Genomic DNA, 10,618 nt, shown 5'->3' with positions numbered 1-10,618 from the left:
GAGACGATTCATTCATTCATTGATTCAGTTGTATTTATTGAGCGCTTACCATGTGCAGAGCACTGTAGTAAGCGCTTGGAGTGTACAACTTGGCAACAGATAGAGACGATTCATTCATTCAATAGTATTTATTGAGCGCTTACTACGTGCAGAGCACTGTACTAAGCGCTCGGAGTGTACGATTCGACAACAGATAGAGACGATCCCTGCCCACTGACGAGCTCACAGTCTAAACGGAAGAGACAAAGCGAAACAGAACCAAACAAAACAAGCAGTCTAGCGCAGGCATCATCAAGAGACGCAGTGTGGCTCCGTGGAAAGAGCCCGGGTTTGGGAGTCAGAGGTCGTGGGTTCTAATCCCGCTCCTCCGCTTGTCAACTCCGTGTCTCTGGGGAAGTCATCTGGGGAAACAGCGCAGGCCTCAGGCCGGGCAAGCAGGCCTCAGGCCGGGCAAGCAGGCCTCAGGCCGGGCAAGCAGGCCTCAGGCCGGGCAAGCAGGCCTCAGGCCGGGCAAGCAGGCCTCAGGCCGGGCAAGCAGGCCTCAGGCCGGGCAAGCAGGCCTCAGGCCGGGCAAGCAGGCCTCAGGCCGGGCAAGCAGGCCTCAGGCCGGGCGGCAGTGGGCGGTGGCTAACCCGGAAGTGCTCTCCCGCGGGGGGTTTCTCCTTCCGGGGCAGCCGCCTCTGTCGTTGCGGCGGCCGCCGAGCTGGGCGGCCATTTTCCCTTTCGGGGAGGCGAGGCCGGCGGCTCGGCGCCGTCCTCGCCGGAGGGATGTTCTCCTTGTGTAGCTCGGTGCAGCCCCAGGTGAGAGTTGCCGCCGCCCCGGGAAGCCGACGGGTGGCTGTGTTGGGGGGGGAGGGCGGAGGAGGGCTGCGCCGCACCGCTCGGGGGGAGGGGGGTCTCTCTCTTTCTGATAATAATGTTGGTATTTGTTAAGCGCTGACTGTGCAAGAGCACTGTTCTAAGCGCTGGGGGAGATACAGGGGAATGAGGTTGTCCCACGACAGGCTCACAGGCTTCATCCCCATTTTACAGATGAGGTGAGGCCCAGAGAAGTGAAGTGACTTGCCCACGGTCACCCAGCTGACAAGGGGCAGAGTCCGGATTCGAACCCATGACCCCTGACTCCCAGGCCCGGGCTCTTTCCACTGAGCCACCCTGCTTCGCTTTCTCTATCCAGCGGACACCTCCATCATCATCATCAAAATAATGAGGGTATTGGTGAAGCGCTTACGCTGTGCGAAGCACTTGGGGGGGGGGGGTTGGCTCAGTGGAAAGAGCCCGGGCTTGGGAGTCGGAGGTCATGGGTTCAAATCCCGGCTCTGCCACTTGTCAGCTGTGTGACTGTGGGCAAGTCACTTCTCTGGGCCTCAGTTCCCTCATCTGTAAAATGGGGATTCACTGTGAATCTCACAGCTAAGCCCTCTTTTCCCCCCTTTCCCTCTGCTCCTCCCCCTCTCCCTTCCCGTCAGCACTGTACTCGTCCACTCAATTGTATATGTTTTCATTACCCTATTTATTTTGTTAATGAGATGTTCATCACCTTGATTCTATTTATTTGCTATTGTTTTAATGAGATGTTCATCCCCTTGATCCTATTTATTGCTCTTGTTCTTGTCTGTCTGTCTCCCCCGATTAGACTGTAAGCCCGTCAGAGGGCAGGGACTGTCTCTCTCTGTTAACGATTTGTACATTCCAAGCGCTTAGTACAGTGCTCTGCACATAGTAAGCGCTCAATAATACTATTGAGTGAATGAATAACAACCTGATGACCCTGTATCTCCCCCAGCGCTTAGAACAGTGCTTTGCACATAGTAAGCGCTTAACAAATACCAACATTATTATACAAGGTAATGAGGCTGTCCCCCACACGGGGCTCACGGTCTTCATCCCCATCTGACAGATTCATTCAGTAGTATTTATTGAGCGCTTACTATGCGCAGAGCACTGTACTAAGCGCTTGGAATGGACAAATCGGCAACAGAGAGAGACAGTCCTTGCCCATTGATGGGCTCACAGTCTAATCACAGATGCGGTCACTGAGGCCCGGAGGAGAGTGATGGGTCCCAGGTCACATAGTCGATCCGTGGCAGAGGCGGGATTAATAATAATAATGTTGGTATTTGTTAAGCGCTTACTATGTGCAGAGCACTGTTCTAAGCGCTGGGGGAGATTTACAGGGTAATCAGGTTGTCACATGGGAGGCTCACAGTCTTAATCCCCATTTTACAGATGAAGTAACTGAGGCACAGAGAAGTGAAGTGATTTGCCCATAGTCACACAGCTGACAAGTGGCAGAGCTGGGATTCGAACCCATGACCGCTGACTCCCAAGTTTGGGCTCTTTCCCCACCACCTCTGAGTTGGTATTTGTTAAGCACTTACTATGTGCAGAGCACTGTTCTAAACACTGGGAGAGATTTTCAGGGTAGTCAGCTTGTCCCACGTGAGACTCCCAGTCTTAATCCCCACTTTAGAGATAAGGGAACTGAGGCACAGAGAAGTGAAGTGACTTGCCCACAGTCACACAGCTGACAAGGGGCAGAGCTGGGATTTGAACCCATGACCTCTGACTTCCAAGCCATGCTCTTTCCCCACCACCTCTGAGTCCCCAGCTCGGGCTCTTTCCACGTTCGTTTAGACAGTGAGCCCGTCACTGGGTGGGGATGGTCTCTCTCTGTTGCCGAATTGTACATTCCAAGCGCATAATACAGTGCTCTGCACAGAATAAGCGCTTAATAAATACTAGTGAATGAATGAGCCACGCTGCTTCTGTCTCTTTCCGCCCTCCCCTCGTCCTCGCTCCCTCCCTCGCTCACATCCGACAATGACTCCCCCAACCCGTCAAAGCCTAAATGAAGGCCCAACTCCTCCAAGAAGCCTTCCCTGACTCAGCCCTCCTCTGAAGAGAGCCCGGACTTGGGAGTCAGAGGTCGTGGGTTCTACCTCCGGCTGTGCCACTGATAATAATAATTTTGGCATTTGTTAAGCACTTACTATGTGCCAAGCATTGTTTTAAGCGCTGGGGTAGAGACAGAGTCATCAGCTTGTCCCACATGAGGCTCCCAGTCTTCATCCGCATTTTACAGATGAGGTCACTGAGGCCCAGAGAAGCTAAAAGACTTGCTGACAAGATGCGGAGTTGGGATTAGAACCCACGACCTCTGACTCCCAAGCCCGGGCTCTTTCCACTGAGCCACGCTGCTGATGATCAGCTCTGTGACTTTGGGCAAGTCATTTATCTCTCTGCGCCTCAGTTCCCTCATCTGTAAAATAGAGATGAAGACTGGGAGCCCCCTGAGGGACAACCTGATTACCCTTTATCTATCCTAGTGCTTAGAACAGTGCTTGGCACATAGTAAGCGCTTAACAAATACTATCATTATTATTATTCTCCCATCCCTTCTGCTTCGCCCCGATCTACTCCCTTCACCATCCTCCCTTCCTTCCCCATGGCACAGATGTATATATCTGTCATTTCTGTATTCATTTCTTTTTGTGTTTTAATGTCCCTCCCCCCTTTAGACTAAGGGCAGGAAATGTGTCTGTTAATAGCGCTCAGATACAGTTGATTGAATGAAATGAATGAATTTATTGAGCGCCTACTGTGTGCAGAGGACTGTACTAAGTGCTTGGGAGAGTACGATGCAACAGAGTTGATAGATACGTTCTCTGCCCACAACAAGCTTCCAATCTCGAGGTGGAGACAGACATTATTATAAGTAAATTATAAATCTGTACATAAGTGCTCTCAGTACATACCTTTGATTGAGGCCTTTCCTGCAGCCTGAGACCCCCATGTCCAGCATAGTTCTGCGACGACAGAAGGTTCTCTCTCTGGCCCCATCTTCCACTAACAGCCTCCCCGTGACCTTGGACAAGTCACTTCATTTCTCTGGGCCTCAATTACCTCATCTGTCAAATGGGGATTGAGACTGTGAGCTCCACATGGGGACAGGGACTGTGTCCAACCCGATTTGCGTGTATCATCCCAGCACTTAGTATAGTGGCTGGCACTTAGCGCTTAACAAATACCATAATTAGTATTAGGACCGGGCCCACCCTGAGTGTAAATCCCTGTGCTCCGTCTGCTCAAGAGTAGTTTGCCTTCCTCCACTGGATTTGACTGAAAGTGCCGGCTGCCCCTTTACTTCATCTCCACTAGAGAATCATTCTTTATTTGGTCTAATGAGCCCTAGTAACAATAAAAGATATATTTTTTTCCTTTTGAGGGACATCTGCTGTATAGATGCAGTTTTCTCCTTTTGAAGGACATCTGCTGTATAGATGCATTATTGACAGTACCTCCGGCAAAGTAGTTAACGAGTCATTGGCTCTGTTTTATTGAGTAGGAAATGGGAAGTATGTTTCTAAGCACCTTAATTGCAGGGTCCGCCCACAATAGACACTCAGTAAATGCTGCTGCTGCTGCTAATGATGAGGGAGAAACAGCCCCACATCCAATGCTTGTGCAGTTTATTGGCACTTTTTCCTGGTCATGCCTACCGTCAAGGAAAGCAGTCTTTAAAAGGAGAAACAAGGTTTGAAGATGACTAAGAGTCAACTTTAAGTCAAAGAGAGTGAGTAAACGTGTTGGCCTAATCCCAAATTTTGGAAGTCTGGGAAGTAGACTTCAAGGAAGCTATTTTATGCCATCACAGACTTTACTCACTGTCTTTAAAAGTGCCAGATGTTGCAAGCAAACAGGACCGTGTTTGTACAAATGTGGTTGGGGTTGTGGGGCTGAATTTGTAGTCACAGGCACCCGTAGTTGACTAGCACCATTAAGGGCATATTTTGGAGTGCCTACTGAATGCTAGGCCTTGTACCTCATAATTGGGAAAACACTTCCACAGCAAGACATAAGACCCCTGCCCTGAAAGAGTTAACGATTTAATAGGGGAGACTGAAAGAAATTATAGATAGTAAAAGCTAGGTGAAGAACAAGGATAAAGCAGGAAGCAATACAAAGTGTCAGGAGAATAGAGCTGAACAAATAATTTAATGTACAGATAAAATAAGCTTCTGTTCACTGGGTACTGTGGTTAGAAATAAAGGCCCTGGAAGACAATTATTTATATATGTGCACTATGCAGTTAGATTAGACTCGAGTAGACTAGACCAAGGCACATCAAATATTCAATAAGGAAAATCACGATTCACAATTTTGAGTACAGTATATCGTTCTGGAGCTTTGTTCCCCAATCTGTAAAAAAAAAAATTACTCTGATTAAAACTATTCTTTGAAAATAATATAAGGTGATTGTTTTCATGAAGTTTCATTTTGTTCAGTATAATAAGGCCTCGCAATTTCCTGTTGCTGCTGTAAAATGCTAATACAATAGTCAGTAATAATTATGGTATCTGTTAAGCAGTGACTATGGGCTGACACTGTACTAAGCACTGGATGAGATACAAAATAATCAGGTTGGGCAAAGAGGGAGAACAGATATTTAATCTCCATTTTACAGAAGAGGAAACTGAGGCATAGAGCAGAGAAGTGATTTGCCCAATGTCACACAACAGACAAGTGGCAGAGCTAGGATTAGAACTCAGGTTGCCTGACTCCCAGGGCTGAGCTCCTTCCACTAGGCCATGCTGCTTCAATTTAGAAGTTAAATTTGGGTAGACCGATGTGACATTTTTGCTGTACTGTAAAGTTAGTAAACTAGCTCTTGTTTGGACCAGGAATAGGAGAAGAATGCAATCTAGAATCCCAGACCTTCCAGAAAACTTTTCATCAATATGTTTTCAAGCTCTTAAGAGTTAACCAATTAAAATTTTTAATTTATTCCAGGTTACAGTTCCTCTGAGTCACCTCATAAATGCCTTCCACCAACCAAAAAGTTTGGCTGTTTCTGTCACCACCTTGCCTTCTCAGAGTCAGCAGCGGGATGCAGTTCCTGAGCATGAGGCTCCCAGCAGTGAGGTAGTACTTTTTTTTTTATTAATATTATTGTTCCCATTTGATTCTGTTTGAATTAAGTTTTTAAGCCCTCAATGAAGTAGAAACGTTTGGCATGATTTTAAATCATTTTGTTACATCTAATATCAGTTGGATACTAAAGATAGCAAGTCTTTTCTATCAAGTAGAATCACTAGAGAAAGTATCCACTTCTGTGTGATGACAAAAACTTGATTATGGTTTATTTATTTGAGAGACTCCCCTTTATAATTCTTTGTGGGGCTAAATGGCAGTTCTCTTTTTTCTCATATATGATTTCGATTGTAAGAAAATTTCTCATTTATTATCAACTTTTGCTTTTGGTACTATTAACTGTCCTGTTTGTTCTTGTGTTTCAACTAATGGGTGCTGGAATGATTACAGTAGAAAGCCAGTTATGTGGGGTAAAACCAATTCAGTTTACCCAGTCTTAATTTTGTTTGATTATCCAAATTATTATTTCAGACTGATGCTTGCTCAATTCTGTGTAGTTTCTCAGACTTCTTTCTCCTTTTCTGAAAAATCTAAAGCATTTTTGCAGCAGTCATTCATCTAACTAGGATTGGAATATTGACTTCCCACTGAAGGACTGTGATTTTCAATTCATTTTACCCGTGTTGTTAGCTCTTCTCAGAGAACAGTAACAGACCTTCCTAACTGAAAATGACTTGAGAACAATAGTTCTCTCATGTAAAAGTGTGTTTCTTATAAACTTGATGATGATGTCATTTAAGCCGCTTACTATGTGCCAGAGAGTGTACTGAGAATAGAAGCAATTCAAGTTGGATCCAGTCCCTTGTTCCATGTGGGGCTCACAGTCTTAATCTCCATTTTACAGATGTTAATTGAGGCGCAGAGAAGAGAAGTGACTTGCCCAAGTTCACACAGTAGACAAGTGACAAATCCAGGATTAGAACCCATGACCTTCTGGCTCCTAGGCCCATGCTGTCTTCACTAGGCCATGCTGCTTCTTGCATTATTTATTTCCAGAGCATTCCTAGAAAAAATCCACACATTTGGGATTACAGTTTTCAGCACCCTCTTGCCCAAATTTTTATCTTCGTTGAAAATCTTTATGTGGGATACTTATCAAAGCACAAAAAGGTAATGTCTACCCTGAAGGTATTAATAGTCCAACATACATCTACATCTTTAGATGCAGTGTGAACCTGGCCTTAAAGCTTTCTGCCTAATGAGCTAGAATAAGGTAGGGTTACATGGCTTCTTCCCTTTACTCCCCAGTTAATGTAAAATACTATAGCAGTAATTATTAAATAATGAAACATTTAGGAATGAACACCCGATGCCACTCAGTGTCCTAAGGCCCTTTGTGTTGAAACACGCCCACTCACTGAATTTATTGATGTTTAACTCCTGTGTTAGTGGCTTGCTTACTTTTGAGTGGATGACATACCTGCCTCTGTTTAAAAAAAAAAAAGAAATTTAGTGTTTTTGTTTTTTGAACAACCCACTCAAATGTGATGCAGGTGTATAACAAAAAAATGGGCAGATGAAAGAAAGTTGAAGAATCCTTTTATTTTCTGCCAGAATGGACCAGGATGTACACCTTTTGTGAAAAAAGGTAAGCAGTGTGGCCTAGTAGAAAGATCATGGGCCTGGGAGTGGCCTGGGAGTCAGAGGACCTGTGTTCTGAGCCCAGCTCCACTCTCTCTCCTCAGTGACTTTGAGCGAGTCATTTAACTTCTCTGGGCTTTAGTGTCTTCTGTAAAATGGGGATTAAATCTTATGACCCCTCTTTGGGACAGGGACTTTATCCAACCTGAATATTTTGTATCCACCCCAGTGCTTAGTACAGTGCTTGGCACATAGTAAAGTCTTAATAAATACAAAAAAAAATCTCTGCCTGGCCTGGAGTACAAAATCAAATTTATGACATGACAAAATATTCTGACTTCGTAGCAAAATACCCCAGTGAGGAGTTGCAAAGAAAGTGAAAGCTAGACGAAGGTCAACTCTTCGCACCTGGTCAAATAAAGGAGGAAGTTTTGCAGGCTCTTTAGGCATTGTTTGTCAAGGGCTGCCTTTCACCAATGGTGAACATGCAAATAGCTGCATGTTTAACGTTGCCAGAGTGGTGTTTGACAAATTTCTGAATAAAGAAGAAACTTGCATCAAATTGAAGACATGCTCTGCTTCACTTGCTTTGGATGTGGCAATTGGTCTCTGTGATGTTGCACAGCTATCTTTTAACTGGTGGGTATGTATGTGGTAATTTATTATGAGAAGAAATGCCTATTGTTCTGCCAGTGGAAAATTAAACAAGAGGTGAAGATGGAATTTGATGGATTTTTATAATCAAGAAGCAGATATCCTTAGGGATGCTTGCTTAAGTGTGGTCCATCCAGCCTGACTTGAAAACATAAAGGATTTTTTTTTTCACTTCTGTCAGAAGAGAAATGACCTAAATGAAATCCTCATTGTATTGTGCGTCGGAGGCGCTTTAATCTCAGTTATTTGGCATGTAGCTTAGTGACATTTGGTGGTTTGCATTGTTACATGGATTCTTTTGCCCAGGCCCTGTGTCACCATCAGTCTCATCCTGCTGAAAAAGGTGGATCATGAACACACATCTCGATGGAAATTTAAAGGACTGTTGGGTGGAAAAGTTTTACACCCTGAACTCCAGCCTGGAAAGCCCAGTTCAGCAATTTGCAGAATGTAGGGAGGCTACACAGATGAACTGAAATGAAGAAGTTACAAAAGGAAACCATTACTCTGTACATTTAAAATGAACTTCCTTACATACCACAGCACAATGCAGGCAGTCAGCTTGGCTTGGTATTTGAGTCAACGTATGTGTGTGAACGGCATTCTACATAAGTCACAACAGAAACAGTTTGTGCTCATGATTAACAGAGAAAAGCCTGAATGGCTACATGAACTTGACCAGCTATGGACCAGGCTTCAAACAAAGCAGCAAAATGATACAGTACCCAAAGGCCCGTTAGAAAACAGAAATGTAAATACACAATTAACTTGAGTATTGTTATTGCTATTATTATTTCATAATTACACCTTCACAGTGAAGCAGACTACAATAATAGGTATTTTATTTGCGCAACTGACTTTTTGCTCACCAGCTAGGTGTTTGTGTGTGGCCCTTTTGTACTTAAAAGTTGCTTACTCCTGTATTTTATGGAAATGATCAATACAAATCTTGAATAGCCATATTTTTTTTCTAAAAATGAACATTCATTTTACCTTCAGGAAACTCTGAACATTAGCAATAGAAATTTGATCATCGCATAATGAATTTGGGGGGGGACAGTCAGAAATGGCTAAAATCTTAACTTTAGAAGATGAAGCCAAAGTTGTTTTGTTCAAATTGGTTAACTGTATTTTTTTTTCTACAAGTGGTTTAATGTTGAGGAACATTTGATCCTTTTCTTGTTTCTTTTCAGCCCGTGCTTAATCTGAAGGAACTGGGATTGTCCGAATTGAAAGTTAGCCAGCTCGATGAACTAGTTGACAGTCTCCTTCCTGGCTTTTGTTCAGGCAATAAAGTTTCTTCCCGATGGCATACATCTTACGTCTCTGCACAGTCCTTCTTTGAAAATAAGCATGGTATGTGAGATTATCGAGTGCATACTGTGTGTGGAGTACTTGAGAGAGTTTAGTACAACAGAGTTGGTAGAAATGATCTGTGCCCACAAAGAGCATGCAGTCTAGAAGAGGGGACTAGAACATTAAAATAAATTAACAGCTATGTACATAAGTACTGTGGGGCTGAGAGTGGGGTGAATATCAAGTGCTTAAAAGGTACACGTGCAAATTAAAGGTGATGCAGAAAGGAGAGAGAGAAGGGGTAGTGAGAGCTTAATGGAGTAAGTCCTCTTGAAGAAGAAAAGATTTTATGATAAGGCTTTGAAGGTTGGGAAGGTAGTCGTCTGTCAGATATAAAGGGGGAGGGAGAACATGGATAAGGACATGATAAAGGACATGGGTAAGGGGTCTGCAATGAGAGACGAAATTGAGGTACCCTATGTAGGTTGGCATCAGACGAGCGAACTGAGCTGGATGGGTTGCGGTAGGGAATCAGCAAGGTAAGATAGAAGGGGGCAAGGTGATTGAGTGCTTTAAAGCCAATGGTAGGGAATTTCTGTTTGTTGTGGAAGTGGATGGGCAACCATTGGAGGTTCTTGAGGAGTGGGGAGACATGGACTTGAATGTTAGAAAAATGATCCGGGCAACAGAGTGAATTACGAACTAGAATGGGGAGAGGCAGGGAAGTCAACAAGGAGACTGATACAGTAATCAAGGTGGGATAGGATAAGTGCTTACACATCAACATAGCAGTTTGGATGGAGAGGAAAGGGTGAATTCTAGAGGTATTGTGAAGGTTAAACCAACAGGATTTTGTGATCAAATGTGTGGGCTGAATAAGGAAGTCGAGTCGAATATAATGTCAAGGTTACAAGCTTGTGAGATGGGGAGGATAGTGGTATTGTGTACAGTGATGGCCCAGATTGGGGAGGAGAGGATTTGGGTAGGAGGATGAAGAGTTCTGTATTGGACATGTTAAGATCTGGGTGGACAAAATGAAAGCTAAAGAAAAGATCAAGAAAAGGGATTCGATTAATTAACACTTTTTTTTTTTTTAACCAAGAGTTAATAAAGAAAAAGCTTGATCTACATTTCCAGGGTGAGGACTAAAGTA

General features: G+C 44.2%; 1 protein-coding gene and 1 long non-coding RNA gene across 2 annotated transcripts in view; one reads left to right on the top strand and one right to left on the bottom strand.

Moving 5' to 3' along the window:
- The first annotated feature begins 697 nt into the window (after positions 1-697).
- The window catches only part of YME1L1 (YME1 like 1 ATPase), a 31,320-nt gene continuing 21,399 nt past the window's right edge, over positions 698-10,618 (top strand). The window contains exons 1-3 of the mRNA XM_001506428.5: positions 698-801; positions 5,794-5,925; positions 9,363-9,525. Coding sequence (XP_001506478.1) covers positions 769-801; positions 5,794-5,925; positions 9,363-9,525 — 328 coding nt within the window. The 5' untranslated portion in view covers positions 698-768. The remainder of the gene's footprint in view (positions 802-5,793; positions 5,926-9,362; positions 9,526-10,618) is intronic.
- Positions 6,864-10,618, bottom strand: part of LOC120638759 — a 71,495-nt gene continuing 67,740 nt past the window's right edge. The window contains exon 5 of the long non-coding RNA XR_005660675.1: positions 6,864-6,937. This is a non-coding gene — a long non-coding RNA (uncharacterized LOC120638759). The remainder of the gene's footprint in view (positions 6,938-10,618) is intronic.

Source organism: Ornithorhynchus anatinus, chromosome 13, assembly GCF_004115215.2.
Source record: "Ornithorhynchus anatinus isolate Pmale09 chromosome 13, mOrnAna1.pri.v4, whole genome shotgun sequence".
NCBI classification, from domain to species: domain Eukaryota; kingdom Metazoa; phylum Chordata; class Mammalia; order Monotremata; family Ornithorhynchidae; genus Ornithorhynchus; species Ornithorhynchus anatinus.
Note: the sequence above shows the minus strand (reverse complement) of the source record. Positions and strands in the feature narration are given on the sequence as shown.